Here is a 16,970-nt window from a genome sequence, read left to right as displayed (position 1 = left end):
AAATAGAATTTTTCATGGAAAAATTGAATCTTTTCGGTTTTCTGAGGCACTGGGTAGCTGTGACCTGCAGGATAAGTGTGAGGCTCTTGGTGCACAGGGACCATGTCATGGGGCACTGGCATATGGACAAGGCTGGAGATGAGTCAACATGGAGATGACTTGTTGGGTTCTTTCTCCTGGCAAAGGCTGTGGAGCAAGGGCTTTAGTGCTCTGTATTTAGCTAATGCAATTGCAGGACATGAGAATGCTAAAAATTTATTGCTTGAACACTGGAAGTGTAGGAAAGGAAAACAAAATTCTTGATGCAAAAAAAGAGCCTCCCTGTTACGCCAGAGCTGGGCTCTCTCCTTGGGCACGTCCCAGCCTTCTCCCTGGTGCTCTGTCCGTAATTTGCTCACAGCTCTTTACAGGCATCACCAGAGCAGACCACATTTTTCAGGAAGGTGCTCTAAGTGTTGGGGAAAGGGGATTGCTGTGTGTGTAAGAAATCCCAGCACAAGATGTGTCGATGCTTCTATTTTATTGGGGTTTCAGCAGGTGAGGGGACAGCTTTGTGCTCTCATCGCTCATCTCAGTTTAAGCCAAGTTGTTGTGGGGAGTTTGGCACATTCCTCTGTTCTTGATGCGCACGTTGTCGCTTCTTTGCCTGCAAGAGAGGTTAAAAATGTTGGGGGGCTGCCCTCGGGTCCCTGAGACACAGCAGAGCCTGGCTCGGAGGCGAAAGGCAGAAAGAAAGGAAAATGCTTCTTAAATCATCATCTAAGTGTTATTCACAGCAAGCAAGGCCACATATTCTTGACAGGGAGTTCAGGGTTACCATGGACATGTGTTAATTAATTCCAATAAGCTCAAGAGTTCTTTCTGACACTTCCTGGCAGGATAATTCACCTCTGTGCTGCAGGACAGCATTGAGACACCTCTAATGCCTGTCTGACTGCAGACAATAAAGGTTATGATTTTGTTTTGTAGGTTTTTAGAAACAAAAGACTGCCACTGTGTCTCACTTGGGTTTGGCCTGCTCCCAGCCTCCCTTCCTGATTGCTTCTGCAGCAAAAGTGAGGAAAATATTAAAAAGGTACCTTTAAAAAACTATTTTCTTCTTTTTGCCCAGTAGTGGACATGATTCCTCTGAATTGTTCCATTTTCACATGGAATCATGATGTTCTCCTCTTTGGAAAGACAGATCCATTTCTCAGGTGCATTAGAGAAATGCTGGTAAAATAATTTGCCTTTTGCAAAAACCATTTTGCATGCTGGTCACAGTGAAGTGACCAAAGGCGACAAGTGAGACACTGCTGCCACAGGGACCTGCCAGATGCTCAGTTATTCCCTGACTCCTTGCAGGCTTCCAGCTCTTGTCAGGCCAGTTACACACACAGAACTGCAAATGACACTTCATCCTGCCTCCTGGCTGAATTCTCCCCATGGACCAAGGCTTTATAGATGAGGACACTCCGTTTATCTCTCCCTCAAGACATTTGGCACCAGGCAGCTTCAGAGCCCAGATGGCCCTGGCCAGGAGACCAAAAGGCTGTTCCTAACCTCAGAATTCCATCACTTGGGAACAGAACAGGGGAGCTGCAAGGCTCAGGGCTGTGACCCACAGGAGCAGCACATTTCCAGTTGCAGCTGCCCGGAGCTTGCACCAGCAGGAGTTTTAGGAGCTCTGGGAATGCAGCGCCTGTCAACACAAGGCGGATGCAGCACCAGCTTCTCATCCATCCCACCCCTCTTCTGACTCCTGCCCGGCTCTGAATACACCACCAGCTCGGTCCTTCCCTTTCTTGTACCCCAATTTCCCTTCTTGTGAGCTCCTATCCCTTGTGAAGCTCTGCTCTGGGGAGATGGAGCATCCTGGATGCCACTTTGCACAGCTGACTGTGGAGCCTTCCTTGCTCACTTTACCCCGCTCTTGGTCCCTGGCCAAAGCCCTAATGATGTTGCGTCTGATGAACCTCCCACCCCCATCTGTTGCACAATACAGGGACAGCTGGTGCTGGGCTGCTGGCTTCCAGCAGGGTCATTACCACCCTGCCAGGCCGTGCCGGGTCATTAACTGTGGTGCCTTTGCTGAGGAGATCCCACTCGGCCTCTCTCTGCCTGACTGCATCATACTCAGCCCTGAAAGGTGAACCAGCATTTGAGCAGGCCAGGAGCAGAATATGTGGCAGCAGCCTGGGTTAATGAAGCAAAGAGGGGACAACCCAACTGACAATATTTATCCAGGCTCTTTTTTTTTCCCTGGTGATACGGATTCTGTTCCTTGTTCCTGCAGAGTTAGCAGGGAGGCAATGCTCCTGAAAGCAGAATTTGGCTCCACAAACCCACGCATCCAGAGACAGAAAAGCTGGACTTGAGCTTCTGCTACAAATGTCTCTGCTGATGGCAGATGGGCCTGTGAACCTGATCACCAAAAATCCCTTCCTACACCAAGTGAAGTCAAGGGTGAAGCTCCCTTAGCCCTGCAGACTGGGGCATCTGGCTCCAGATAAGACTCAATCTTCCCAAAAGAGATTTTTGAACCACTTAATAGCATTGAGTTGGAAGTAATTCCTTCACTTGTCTGACACAGAGTGCTTCCAATGTATAAATATATTTTAAATTATCTAGGGCCCAAGCCAGCTAAATGTATCAAGTCTTGCCAGAGACACCCTTAGCATTTGGACCTGGCCTTCTGCTAGAACAGTGCAATCTGGCATCACCACAGATTAAATATAAAACTCATTCTTAAAAATACCCAGAGCAAATTGTGTCCTTTCATAAGCAGAGAAGACAGAAAGCAGAGCTCAGCTATAAATTTCTGGGGTGAAAAAACAGCTTTTCCTCAGCCACCACATATCTGAGGTCATCTGGAAAAATATTCTTCAGCCCGTGTGCTAGATCTGGGCAGACTTCGAGGACTTTGCCATTTGTCTGAGATCCTGGATGCCAGCCAGCTCTTGCTGCTGCTTGGCAGCTGCAGGTATGGGGAGATTTTTGCTTGTGGGCAGCGTGTGTGCTGCGAGCCACACACAGCGGGCCCGTTCCTCAGCTGGAGTCCACGTGCTCAGAGCAGCTGTGCGGGAGGCCAGATCCGTGCCAGATGTGCTGGGCTCACTGCCCAAGTTCCACCCAGCTGCATGCAAACAGCTTTCTTTCTAGGAAATCCCAGATATATGTGGTAGCCCTCCTCTGTGTGGCATTTAGACTTGCAGCAGTTCCAGATACTCACAGGTTGTGAAGGCACAGCAGGCACTCGTTGCTGTACAGGAGGTTATCTGTGCCACAGATGGGGTCAAACTCCCTTGTGCACCCTCTTCTCAGGTTGAAATTCTCACAAGATGGCTGGAGATGCAAAAGGTTAATTTTGAAAATGTTAAGCCTGTTCTCAATTTACCAGAGGAGCTTTGCTTTCCCAGAGAGGTGCACATTTTGTCTATCTTCATAACCCATCCTCAGAACTCTGCTGTGAGCTCTCAGAAACACTGGGACCATCTGCCACCATGTCCCTTGGCCAGCTGAACTCCACCTGGCACTGCTGCACACCCCTGGGAGCAACAGTGTAAATAGTGCTCCATGGGCACTGCCTGAGCACGTTCTTCCCAGTTTTTATTTTTATGCCACAGCAATACCTGTCCTCACACTCGCAAGCCAGAGACTAAGGGGACTCCTGACTTTCTTGGCAGGTAACAGCAATTTTTGGCTTTTTAGGAACTTTTCTTTAAGTGTTTGGGGGAAATGCAGTGGAAAATCAGTATCATCACTGGGATTTTGCTGTGGCACCGCAGGTGGAAGGGGGTTCCCAGGCACTGGCATTTTTGGGCTGTCAACCCACTCTGCTTCACTGTATTTAGCAATGATAGCTCCCCAGTGTTTGGGTTAGTGCAGCCTCACTTGTGCTATGTAAAACAGGAATCTTCACCTGTGTTCCTCTGAAAGCAGCTGCATCCATCTCGGCATTTCCTAGAGAAAGAGGAGAGAGAGACAGAGAGAGAGGGAGAGAAGATATCTTAGCACCCATGACTTGGGCTGGTTTCAAGGGGAACAGAATAAAGACAGTTTAGGCTGAGGATTGTATGTCTTCACTCAAACACCTTTGTCCTAGAAAATAATTTTTTCCCTTGGGGTGCCCACATTTGTCCTCCCTGCTGTGTCACCCCAGTTCCCCTGGCAGAATCACTGTAATGGTGCAAGGCCCTGCCAAGGCAAAATGCACCTCTAGAGATGTCACCCACCAGCTGTCAGGGAGATAAGGTGGCTTTTGTCCTGTCTTACCACATGTTCATGAGTACCTGAGAAACTCCTGCTGGCACTGGACGGGTGCTGGAGTAAATCCAGGGTGATTTTTCTACTGTTACTCTGTTTTTACCACAAGCAAGCACAGCAAAAGATAAGTTGTTGAAAGTCTCTACGAGAAGGAGACCCTGAGGTCTCACATCAAAGCTGGTGGGATCAAACCATGACTTTGGTGGGCTTCTCCATGGAGAAGTTGGCCTTGAGCTGGTAGCTGGGATCACACGGGTGGAACACACGGTGGGTGTGTTTTGAAAAACAACCTGAATTTTTTTGGCAAAAGGCAGAACTGAGAAGAAGATCCTGGGCTTTTTATAAACTCATGTACATGAGGACTCATCTACATGGAGGATTTATCCTACATCTGTATGAACAACCAGCACGGCCCAGTAGCAGTGAAACATTTTGGTGCTGAGGAGCTGGTAGCCATGGAGCTGGTAGCCACACTGTTTAATATTTCAAGGATTTTACTTTGGGTTAGCACTGGTCCAGACCCAGGAGCTGCAGCTCACTACATACTCAGTTCATCTGAAATGAGCCCAGATTTTGTGCTCAGACAGCCCTGCAATGGCAGCCTCTGTGCAGTAAACAGGATGACAGAGGACCTGCTTCAGAAGCACCCTCCTGTTTGGAATGAGCCCACTAAAGCAGGACCTGAGGAGCAGCAACAGCTCATGTTCTCATCCCTCTGCACCATATGGGATTTTGAAAACACAGTTGGCTTAAACATTGGCTTTGGTAGTGAGAGCTGCATTTTCCCTTGCATAGATTCATTTCCTGTCTTCTTGGATTTGCTTTTTTAAAACCAGAATAGCACCTATTCACTCTGAAAGGATCACACTGTCCTAGAAATCAGCAGTTACAGGACAAATCCTACCCCTGAAGAAAGAGTGTCGGCCCAGCAGGTCCGTTCGTTTTTGGGAGCAAGTGCACCCTTTCAAAGCCTTGCTTTAGGTTTGCTCACAGGCAGGTACAGGTTTAATGCACATTGGCCATTGCAGCATTCCCTGCCCAGGGCCACAGCAAGGTCCCAGCACCAGCTGGTCTCTTCCCACACTCACCTTCCCATGTGGCAGACCTGGGAGCTTTAGCAAGGAGAGGAAATAGCTCCTGGGCAAAATGCTGGACTCACCTTGGTAGAAGAAGAGTGCCAGGGAGAGGAGCAGGAAAACACCAGCTACCTTCATGGTCGAGGTGATGTTTTACTGAGCACAGCAGAGAGAAACCAGGACACTCCTCAATGTCTCAGAGATCCTGTCTCTGGCACTCTGCTGGGACCTTTATACCTTTTCCCACGCCTGGCACCACACCACACAGCCAGCTCCACCCTGCAGTGCTGTGGTGACAACATTCAAAGTATGGGGACAACACCAGGTGGCAACTGGCTCATTGGAGGGCGCAAGGATGAAAGCCTTCCCAAACCAATGGAGGAAATAATCCTTATCTACAGCAAGGACTGGGGCCCTGTCCCAGGCGTGGGGGTCAGCCCTGGGTCTGCACTCCTGTGATAAAGCAACGCTGTACAAAGAACCAAGATTGGAGAAATGGGCAGGACAGCAAGGAAAATACAGTTAGCAGCACTGTGGCTTTGATTAATGACCCTGCTGCTGCCACTTGCAGGGTGAAACTCTCTTCTGAAGCCACCTCTGGGTGAAGATGGCTTTGATCCACACACACCTTTCCTGGTGTGATCCACAGAGCAGAGCTGGGGTGCTGCAACTCCCCTTCCCTCCCCGGGCAGGCAGGAATGGGAGCAGGGATTGCTGTGGAGAGCGCACAGAGCTTGCCTGTGCCTTGGGCTTGCTCATGGCTGCAGATCCAGTGCTGCTGTTTTGACTGCACATCTCTGATTGCAGACAGCAGCTGAAATGAGCTGCTGGGTCGGACGCTGCTCCCTTCCCCTCTCCCTGCCTGCAGTTGGGAGTAAACCCTGGGGATTTCCCACAGTTACACCACCAGTGGTGCATTGCAGAGAGTGGATCAGTCCCTTGGGGATTAGAAGGATTAATTAATGTTTCTAAAGCACTTTGATATCTCAGCCATAAATCACTGGAGAAGTGCAAAGCAAATTATTACTAATGGGGGCTTATGACTCAAAGACAGATTTTTAATTAGCTGAACAGGAAAAAGCCAATGCCAAGAGCAATTCAAGGAGGTGTTTGAGAGGGAGAAATCTCAGCTTCATTGGCAAGGGATACCCCATTTCCAGCGTGGCTCTGGAGGGTGCTTTTCCCTGCCATAAACATCTCTTTTGATTTTGCTTCAGTGGTCATGGGGAGATTCCTCCCTCTTGGCTGTGTTTCCCTCTGCTGTTCCTGGGCTGACCTGAAACATGAGGCAGAAAGATCTGCTCCTAGTGGCATCTGTTATTTTATTAATTCAGAGAATAAAGCTGGCTTTGGGTATCACCTGCTCAGCAGCTCTCAGGAGCTGGGGTGGGTGTTAGTGGACCTTTGAGCACAGGCAACAATCCTTTAGCGTGCCTGGGACAATGGTTCAGGTGGTGTTATCACCCTCTGAGGAGCAAGGGAGGGAGGGATGATAATTTTTTACAGCTAGAAGAGGTTCAGCTCAGTCCAACACTGTCCCCTGTTTTTTTCCCTCTTCAATCTAAGACATGTAAATAGAGCAGTGCTGAAAAGAGTTTCTCTGATTGCCCATGTTCAGGGCATGCCCACTCCTGGTAAAACACATTTTTCAGTTTAGAGATCCTTGCTGTAGCCAGGAAATGTGATAGTTTGGATTGTCCAGGAACAGAAACACTTTTCCTCAGATTCCTTGGAAACATCCAGGCGCATTTCCAGACTTGAGTTTGATGGGAACATCCTCACTGTTTATGCTCTGCAAGTGGCAACTGTGTTGGCTGTGTTGGCTGTGTTGGACATTTCAGGGTGTGTAATGCCATGGTTTTCTCCTTCCTCCAGGAGTCAGAGGCATCAAAACACAACCAGGCTGCTGACCTTCCCCTGCCTCCTGGACACTTCTCTCTTCATCCTCTTACTGCTGAGGCTCCTGATAGCTTTGCACTGGCTGATTTTAATGTTCCCAACTGCTCCCAGAGCTGGATGAGATTAAGTACTTTGCTACTGAGGAAGGCTGAAGAAACTCCAGATTATGCAGTGCAATGGACTGAACTTAATTATTCCACAACGAATTGAGCCACACCAACAGACTCAAGGGCAGTTGCCTCTGCCAAAAGAAGATTCCAGCATAGGCTGCAGCTGAACAGCAGGCACACTTTGGTTTTTAATGCAGTTTCTCCGTTAGCAAATGCTCTTCCTTTCCAGGCGTCTCCACTGACAGCTGTGTCTTTATGAGATGCCTTCAAAAACAGGGGATTTCAGGGCTCCTCTCTCCTGATTGACAACAATTCAATATCCTTCAGGAAAATCAAACAGAAATGCTTGGGGCTCATTTGACTGGGGAGAAATGAAAAAGAGCTGTGAGCTGCTACTGCACTGGGTGCTCCTGGTACCATCCTCGGCAGTGTGGGCTTTCTCAGGATGTGTCACCTTGTCAGAGCAGCGTGTTCCTCCAAACACATCAGCTGGAGGAGTAGAGAGAAATGAGTCAGGTGGCTCTGCCAGCCATGCTGTGTGACTTGCTGAGCCTGTCGTGGAGAAATGGAGGGGACAGGCGAGTCCCAAAGCAGGGGCTGGCATGGGATGGTGTCCCCTTGGCCACCTTGCTGGGTGGTGGCCACTGCACATGGTGTACGACACAAGATCTCTGCAGCTGCTGATGGTGTCTCGTCCTGGATGCTGGGAGCGCTCGGAGAGAGAATTGATGCTGCACAAGGCACAAGGGGAAGGGGCAGTGGGTAGGGAGGCAAATCGAACTGCCAGCTCTGCCTCCAGGTGGACCAGTAGGAAGAGGTGATTCTCCTTCTGCAGGATGAAATTCTGTACTGTCTTTTGGCCAAACCTGAGTGTTTTCAAGTTACATTCATTTCAGTAGTAAAGAGTTGCAAAGGGATAAAAAAAATTACATTGCAGGGGAATTAAAAATCTGGGAAACTACCTATTTCCCTGTGATGGTCCCTCCATGACAGGCTGAAGGATCACTTGTTGTAATCAGGGCTGGAATTTGTTTTTTTGTGGAGACTTGATGTACAAAGAGAAACCCACCAGTGTCCCCAGGAAACCAACAGAGTCGCCAGTCAAAAGCATTCAAAGATTGCAAACCAGACCCAGATGATCGTGAATCACGGCTTAGAAGTCACAAATGGTTCTTAAGCCTCTTCCAAATAATGGCTTTTCCCAACAAGCTCATTAGGGGTGGCTCACATTTTCCAGCCTTCTCCTGAACCAGAGAGAGAATGGGCTAGAGCAGGAGCAGAGCTCCTCGTGCAGTCCCAACCCCTTTCACCAAGGAATGACTGCATGACCAAGACCTGCACCATGGCCCTGTGCTGTGGCATCCCTGAGCTTGGTCCCTTGGTGGACGTTGTGGGGACCTTCCTTGGGATTCATGAGGCACCAGAGGCTCCTCCGTGCTCAGGATCTCAGCAGGGCAGTTGGGGACTTTGCTGCTGCCCTGCAGTGGGTGGGATGAGTGAAATTTGGAGAAAGGCTGATGCAAATGTGAAACCTAGAGGTGTCACAAAAACCAGTTCCCAAGATGCTCAAAGCTCTTTTGGGTCCAAAATGCTGCTTGTGTTGGATTTAAAAGTTAAAATGCCTAAATTTGTGTTACCTGCCAGGCCTGGATCTTGCAGGTGTAGCCAAGACCTTGCCCACGGTAGTTTTTGACCTTGCCCAAGGTGGTTTTGAAAGGTGTGTGAGACAGACCAAGCCCTCTTGCATCAGCAAAGTGAGAGCAGTGTCCAGGTATCAGCTGCTCCTCTGTCCAGGGAATACTGCTCAAACACTGATTTTTCCTGCAGAAAAAAAGATAAACTATAATTTGGTCGGTAGTGATTTTTGTCTTGGATTCTTTCCCATTTAATGCTGAGAAAGCTATTCTGTTGCTTTGGGTGCATGGGAGATATTGAACATTCTGACAGTTTAGGAAAAGGGATCCTGTGAATAGCTGCTGAGAAAGCATCACATATTTTCTCCAGCTGCAGGAGAATCTCTGGAGCCCAGGACAGCATATCAATTTGTTTTCTCTTCTGTTCTGGAAATCTTGGACTTGGGACCTCTGATTTCTGGGGAGGGGGCTGGGCATAGCTACAGGATAACACTACCAAATCCTCATTTCTACTTTTATTAAAGCTTCTGTTTGTTATCCTTCAGCAAGGGCAGCGTGTCCATGAGAGAGACCTTTGGAAATCTGCAGGCATCGGCAGCTTTGCCTGAGAATGGGTATTGCTGACAGCAGTGTCTAAAGACAAAGACATCACATAAATCATAGCTTGTTGGGTTGTTCAGAAGAGACCGTGACTGGGTGCCAATCAAATGCTTCCTGAGGAGGATGAACGTGCTGGGGACAGGCTCTGTGTTTGTAAGGATTCCTGGCTGACATTGCCTGGGGTGGAGTTCCCAGCCTGGTGTGGAAGTTGCCAGCCCAGCTCCTGGCTTGTTTGCCTCTGCTCTCCCACCTCTCAGTGACACCAAACCCCACGGGCTCAGTCCATGGAAACCTTTCCCTCCTCTGCTGTGACTTACTGGGTGATGGCACGTGTCTGCTGGGAATAACTCTGGACTGTGGTCAGCTCTGGTGACCTTGGGGCTCTGTCCCTTGCAGGTGGGAGCCTGGGTCAGTGCCGGAGTGCCAGCTCCTGGACAGGCTTTCCCCCCTTTCTCCCCTGATCTGTCATGCTCCTCTCCTTGGGTCTCTTGCAGGGTCTCCGTGGGATGCAGAGGCAGTGAGAACACATGGAGAGAGAGTAGATCCCTCAGGAGCTGAAACATGGAGCTCTGCTTTTCTTGCTTTCCCTGGCACTACCGAAGAAAAAAGGATCATTTTTCCCACTCCTACAGAAAATGCCAAAAGCAAAGTATTCCTTCATAAAATTGCTTCTTTATTAAATCCTATCTGCCTCCCGCCCCCACATCTGACTGCCCCTGCGGCTGCGGGAGAGATCCAGGGCAGAGTGATTAAGCACTGCGGCTGATAATTGGGCAAACACAGATTTCAATCTCCTCCAGCAAATCACTCCCCCTTTCTCCAACTCGAAGCAGCACCCTGTGCCCACTCCCTCTTCCACGGAGCTTAACCAGATGGGAAGCATATGGTCCCTGTCCTTTCAGGGTCACAGACTCAGGGGGGATGATCCAGTCTAATCTGTCCTTCTGCTCAGCAAAGGCAGCTCTGTCTCTGCTCCCAAGGACCACATGTCCCTTGTCCAGGGCTGGATCTCACTCTGAAGTGTGTGTGAGGTAACTTAAGAGCTCTGGTATGAGCCACTCCTGGATCCCTAGTGCCTGGTGCTGTTTATATAAAAGATCCTGCCTGCCTGCAGCTATTGTCCATTGCCCAGGGAAGCTGTGGCTGCCCCATCCCTGGAAGTGTTCATGGCCAGGCTGGACAGGGTTTGGAGCAGCCTGGTCTAGGGTAAAGAGTCCCTGCCCATGGCAGGGGGATGGGCTGGGTGATCTTTAGGGCCCCTTCCAACTCAAACCATTCTGTGCTTGTCTGACCCTTTCCTCAGGTGAGTTTCAAGTGGTGATATCTGAAACCGGCTCTTTAGAAAGTTGGCTGCAGTCCAGGTGAGCTCTGGGTGCATTGTCCTGGCTGCAGAGCTGGTGTGAGGAGGTGAAGGATTGGCAGGACGTGGGGAGAAGACAGAGCCAAAGCCCTCCCACACCTGAACAGCAAGGGTGGGAGATGGCAGAGAAGCTGCAGGAAGGGTTAGCCCAAGGGTATGGTAGGAAAAAAACATTCACCATGTGGGTGGACAAACACTGCTGCTGGACCAATAAAAGTGGAGACTTTATACTTGCAGAGGTTCATAACATGACTGAATGAAGTGATATTTTCCACAAAAGCTGTCAGAAACCAGCAGAGAAGCAACAGTCCCTCCATGGTCCTTGGCTAACCCAGTCTCCAGGACTAGGAGATTTTTTTAGTGGAGGTCTGAAATACAGGATATCTTCACATTTTCCCCTAATTTCTTGAAAACATTTTGTCAAAGTCTTTGTCAAGCTTTTGTAATATTTTCCATTGCTTTGTAAGCCAGTTGATCAACAAAACCAAATATAATGCAAATTACTTTCATCACAACCCCAGAAATATTTGGCGTTTCTAGCTACTCCTGTGAGTTCCATTGGCAGCACTAATGGCTATTGATAAATTATTTGCTCCCAGAACTGGCCCAGAAATAGGAAAAACAATATTATACTTCTGATTTTGATGAAACATATGGCTAGAGGATGCTGAAGCTCTTTGGCCCAGCTCACTGTGCCATTTTGGACAAATAGAGATGAGGTTTTTCCAGTGGAGAGGTCTCAGCCTGCTTAGCTCCATAGAAAAAATTGCCTATTGAAAAAATCAGAAAGGTGAGGATAGGAAGAGAAAACTAATGCAGACTATGAAAGAAGGCTTTAATTTCTGTCAACATTTCTTCTTCCTGTGATCTATAGAGAGATTTTAAAATGAGCAGTGGGCTTTTTCACAGACTGGTAGAAAAGAGATTTTGGGAGGAAAGGGAAAACAAGTAGCAGACATGAGACAGAGCTGGGGATGACATTGCTGGATTCTGATTCTGAACATAAAGCTCAGCAGAGATGAGAAACACTGAGCCTGTTTCCAGAGATGCTTTTTCCTCAGAGCTGTGCTGCCACAAGGCACTGTGAGACCCACGTTATTTCAAGAGTCCATTCATAAATGTGCCCTTCATTCTTGGCCAGCTCTTTCCCTAGCAGCATCTCGTGTTACTGCTGGTGGCTTTAACCACAACAAGCGTGCGCTCGTTAATCGCGGGTGTCCGCTCTGGTTGGGAAAATCAATATTCCCTGAGCCCGTCTGTGCTGCACACCTGTCTGAGCCCAGCCTCCCCAAAGCTGATAAATGATGGCCAAACACTGCTGATAAACTTTAGCTAACAGCTATTGACCCCCGGCTTGGGCTGAGATTAGATACAGCCCAATTAACACTTGCTCCTTCTCCTAATGACTCCTCAAGCTCCGAGGCACAGGCTGAAAGTTTCCTGCAGCTAAAACAGGGGCACTGGGATGTTTGGATGGCTGATGGCTGAGGTTTATTGTCCCCACAAACCTGCTGTGTTTTGAGTGCCAAGAGCTGCTCCCAGGACACAGATACAGGATGTTGGGGGAAGAATTCTGGGTATAAGAGCATCAGCACCTGCAGCCCTGCAGTGAAGAGCAACGCTGTGGGAATTGTTGGCAGTTCTCTGTGCTTTCAGCCTCGGTCAATGGCCTTGATTAAAGAAGAAGTTTGTCTTTGATTTAGGGAGCCTTTGAACATAGTGGCTAAACATTTCTTTTCCATCAAGGGTTCCCTTTGATTTCTGCATGTAGTCAGCTCCCTATATCCCTCAGTGAGTTTTGCACTTGAATTGCTTCCCTAATAAATGTGACATTATTTTTGATGCCTTGTACATTTCCAGCCTGGTTGTGGGAGCGAGGTGCTTTGCAGTGAAGGCACTGTCTTCAGCCCATCAGGGATATGAGGAGCAGTCCTTTTGCTCTGGTAACAGAGATGAAAATAATCCACTGCTGAACCTCCTTTTCCCCAAACAGCTTTTAAATTGGGTTTTTTTCCTTCTACAAGAGGAAGTGGCTGCCAAAGCCCATGGCTGCTGCCTGCAGTATGCTTTTCCTTCTTATCCTTATTCATCCCTGCCAAGATCCTCTTTTCTTCATTCCTCCCCATTTTCTGAGCTTCTGGAAGCCCCTGGCTCACAGTTTCAAGCCCCACTTACTAAGAAACTTGGTTTTCCAGTTAAAAAAACCAGCCAAGATTCTCATGTTATGCTGTAGTTTCTGTAGGAAATACCTGGGGATGTTGCATCTTGTATTTGATGTTGCATCTTGTATTTTTCCCTCTGTGTATTTTGGAAGAAGGAATCTAGCCTGCTTCCAAGCTGAAGGCAGCCTCGCAGTGCCTGCACTTGGGGCATCTCTCTTCCAGTGCTGAGGTGTTTGCCAGGAGCAGATGGTGAGGGGTGTGCTGGAGGCAGCTGATGATGCTGCATCTGCCTGTTTAGCTGAGACATCCCTGAGCTTTGTGCTCTGCTGCTCCTCTGCTCAGGGTGAACTGCAGGGCTGCTGGTGGCCAGGTCCTGCTCTCCCTGAGGATCCTCCAGGATTGCACCGAGGGTGTTCAGACACTCCTGGGGCTGGACAGCCCCAAGTGCAGCTCCCTCAGGAACAAGGGAGGGAGGGGGCACAAGTGTCCTTGTCCCCGAGCCCAAATTCCTCTCTGTGTGCTGTCCTCCTCACTCTGTCAGCCTCTTGACCAGCTGGGGTTCAGACCCAGAGACCTCTCCCCAGTCATCTCCATCAAGGTGCAGACACAGATCAGGCACAAATGCAGCTGTCATGAGTCCCTTTTACTCCAGGAGCTGCAGTACCACCTGCTGGGACTCATTTTTGGATTTTGTGCCCTGCTGACATTCATGTCCTTTCACTGGATCTGGCATTTTGGTGGTTAGGAGCAGCCTTTCTCACTGGATCCAGGCTCTGCCATTCCCAGGATCCTATAAATTCAGCTTTCAGCCATACAGAGCCCTGGGATTTTTATGGATGTGGAGAAAAGATGCATAAATGATAATTAAAACCTCTACAGAAACATTCAGTTACGGCCAGAAGCATAAGTCATAAATAATTATCATGATGGCCAGCTTTGCATTATGATGACGTATTATTATTACTAGAACTAATGTTATGAGACTGAGAAAGTCAGCACTGGACTGGGGAAGTAAAACACTTGGAGGAGGTCTCTGGATTCTTCCTGAGAACAGGGCAATGGGCTAAATGACCCTGTGCTTTCAGGGATATTGCTTTTATGCTGTTCCATTAGATTAATATTTAAATGGGGCGTTAAAACATTGATGACACATAAGAGCTTTACTGCCTGTGCATTATTGGGATGTAGGTCTTGCTCTGTCTGGAGCTTCAGGATTGCCCACACACGTGGACCAAGGAGCCTGTGGTGTTTTACCACATTAGTGCACTTAACAGGACCTCTGTGTGTTCCTTGATGAAAAGCACAGGAAGCATTTTCAAACAAAATTGCTGTCTGACATCCCTCAAAATTCCAAAGGTGATTGTGGGGCAGTTGAGGCCAGAGGAGCCTTGGAGGGAGCTGGGAACCAGGTGAGAGACTCCCTGCTCTCCTTCACACCCGGCTCAGCCTGTCAAGGGGTCACCCCTTGCCCACCCTTGTGGACACCAGGGTCTCCCACAGAGCCCTTCCCACAGCCCCAGCACCACCAACAGGGGTAACCTTGTGCCAGGTGTCAGAACGTCTCCCTGATATCCCCCAGTTCCCAGGAGCTGGGACTGCACGAGGAGCTCTGCTCCTGCTTTAGCCCGTTCTCTCTCCTGGGTTCAGAAGGCGGCTGGAAAATGCGAACCACTCCGAAGGAGCCTGTTGGTAAATGACATTATTTGGAAGAGACTTAAGAACCATTTGCAGTTTCTAAGCTGTGATTCATGATCATCTGGGTCTGGTTTGTGATCTTTGAATGCTTTTTACTGGTGACTCTGTTGCAATTTCCCGGGGGCACTGGTGGAGCTTGTTGCTTCTTGCCACTCTCCAGACTTCAAAACACTCGAGGCTCTGACAAAAGTAAATCCTAGCTCTCTTCTGAGGGCTCAGGCAGCTTTTTGCCATGCAGATCCCATCCTGACTGGAGAGGAACTGCAGGCACCAACCTCAGTGTGTCCCACAGTCCCCTCCTATCCCATTTTCCATTTTGCTTGGTGGCTGCTGCACGCAGCATCCTATTGGGAAGAGCCCACAGCCCCCAGCTGCTGCTGCTCTGCCCCTCCATGCACAGGAGCCCCTGCTGAACCCACACCATTCTGTCCAGTGTTTCACTCCCAGATGGCACAGCAGGGAGAGGGCACTGATGGGCCAGCATTGGAACTGGGAGGCTCCAGCTCCCACCAAGCCATGTAGAGCCCCTTTCCTGTTTCTGCAGGAAATATTCAGCCCAAGATCCCTGGTTCCTGCTTGGTGAATTCAGCAAATCGTGGGACCAGTGGCTGAAAGGAGCCTGTGACAGAGTGGGGAAGGCTTGTCACTTGAGGGATGTCTTAGGATGTGGGTCACGTTTCCACTTCTTAGAGAAGAAATTTGAATAAAAGATTTGGTGCCCCCCCGCTCCAACCTCCGGAAGAAGAACAGCTGCTAAAGGCTGTTAATGTTGAAGCCCTCAATTAGGAAGAACACTAAGGAACTGCACAGGAAGCCAGAAAGCTGCTCTGTAGCTAAAATAACTTCTGTGAGGTGCTGTGATAACAGAGTGAGACCGGAGGATAAACTGCCAGAGTGACAGTGCCTTCCTGCCTTCGAGGATGGTCCCTGCTGTGGGAAGGGTCAGGACTCTGCCAGGGAGTGGGAACACCTCAGCGTGCCCATAACTGGGACTGACCCTCTTGGCAGAACCTCCTTGCACAGCAGGGTCAGGCTGTCAGGAGCAAATCCTACAGAGAAGGCAAACTAAAGGGAACTTCAGCACCACATCCAAGTACTCTACTCTTTCCCACACATGCTGTGAAACTGGGTTGGTTTTTTTTTATACAGACATGGAAAAAGAGAGTGACTTCAGGGTGGTTCGCTCAGACCCTACAACTGGTGTTCAGGGGAATCTGAGCTCTTCCAGGTGCAGAGAGCAGGGCTGAGCAGGAGCAGGCTGGAAAGGAATTGGCTCCATCTGGGCAAAATTCTCATCAGAGGAGGAGGAGAGGACTTTCGGGAAGACAACCAATTTTTCTCCTTGGTAATAAAAAGCTTCTGGCATCACCTGCTGCTTATCTTGTTGTAGTGACATCTAGTTTCTTCCCAGGACTAAAGAGCACAACCCTGACTCCAATAGGAGCTTAATTGCTATTAATCCTGTTAATTGAATTTGGTTCTCCTGTGCCACTTCAGCACTCTGGCTGAAGGAGGGAAATTGAAAACAAGGAGACTGGGAAAGAAGCTCAGCTGACCTAAGGCATGTGACTCCTCCTGGTATCATAAATATGTGCCCCCTCCACATTTTGGGGGAGGCTGGATGGTGTGGAGAGCCAGCAGTGGGATTGCTTTGGGAAGTACATCAGGAAGAAGTGGATCCTGGCATAATTGGTTTTGAGGGATTTGCAGGCTGAATGTGAGTTCTTAAATTAAGTTGATTTTTCAGGTAATAATGAGACTTGGGGTAGTAGGGGACTAAGCATGCTCTCAGGGATTGCCCTGCTTTTGTAGAGCTTTATTTGAAATCTGGTGGGTGACTTATTTGGTTTCAAAACCAAGTATTTGGGAGGGGTGTCAACAAAGCTGTTTTTTTTCTAGATGGTTCTTGTCCAGGGCAGACCTTTCTCAGATGGCTCAGAGGCACAAGCTTTCATGTCCAAGCTGCCTCTGCATCTGCTCCTGGGCAGAGAGGAGTTTGTTGTGTGCCAGCTTTTTGGGTAGCCCTGCTGTGCTGGCCTTTGCAGGGGTTTCTGTGCTTGCCAATAACTCTCCCAGCAGGAGAGCCAGAGTGGGCTCCTGAAAAACACTTCATTCTTATTTGGATTTGTTGTGTTCTGCTTAAGGAAAGGCTTTTGAGAAGGGATATTTTAGGCAGTGAGTTCCATTCC

The 16,970-nt window shown here is 48.9% G+C and overlaps 1 protein-coding gene across 1 annotated transcript; it reads right to left on the bottom strand.

Annotated features, from left to right (window-relative positions):
- Nucleotides 1-558: 558 nt before the first annotated feature.
- Nucleotides 559-5,467, bottom strand: LOC128814956 (pancreatic secretory trypsin inhibitor-like). Its single transcript, XM_053991301.1, has 4 exons — nucleotides 5,405-5,467; nucleotides 3,902-3,942; nucleotides 3,212-3,324; nucleotides 559-646 (listed from the first exon to the last, which is right to left on the bottom strand). The coding sequence occupies exons 1-4, from the start codon at nucleotides 5,457-5,459 to the stop codon at nucleotides 577-579; spliced, it is 279 nt and encodes a 92-aa protein (XP_053847276.1). The 5' UTR covers nucleotides 5,460-5,467; the 3' UTR covers nucleotides 559-576.
- Between the last annotated feature and the right edge of the window lie 11,503 nt (nucleotides 5,468-16,970).

This window comes from Vidua macroura, chromosome 15, assembly GCF_024509145.1.
Source record: "Vidua macroura isolate BioBank_ID:100142 chromosome 15, ASM2450914v1, whole genome shotgun sequence".
Lineage (NCBI taxonomy): Eukaryota > Metazoa > Chordata > Aves > Passeriformes > Viduidae > Vidua > Vidua macroura.
Note: the sequence above shows the minus strand (reverse complement) of the source record. Positions and strands in the feature narration are given on the sequence as shown.

Coding starts and splice junctions, on each gene's coding strand:
- LOC128814956 (XM_053991301.1), bottom strand. CDS start 5,459: ATGAAGGTAGCTGGTGTTTTCCTGCTCCTCTCCCTGGCACTCTTCTTC. Junction 3,943..5,404: donor GGCACTCTTCTTCTACCAAG/GTGAGTCCAGCA, acceptor CTCTTTCTCTAG/GAAATGCCGAGATGGATGCA. Junction 647..3,211: donor CTGCTGTGCCTTCACAACCT/GTGAGTATCTGG, acceptor CCTCTCTTGCAG/GCAAAGAAGCGACAACGTGC.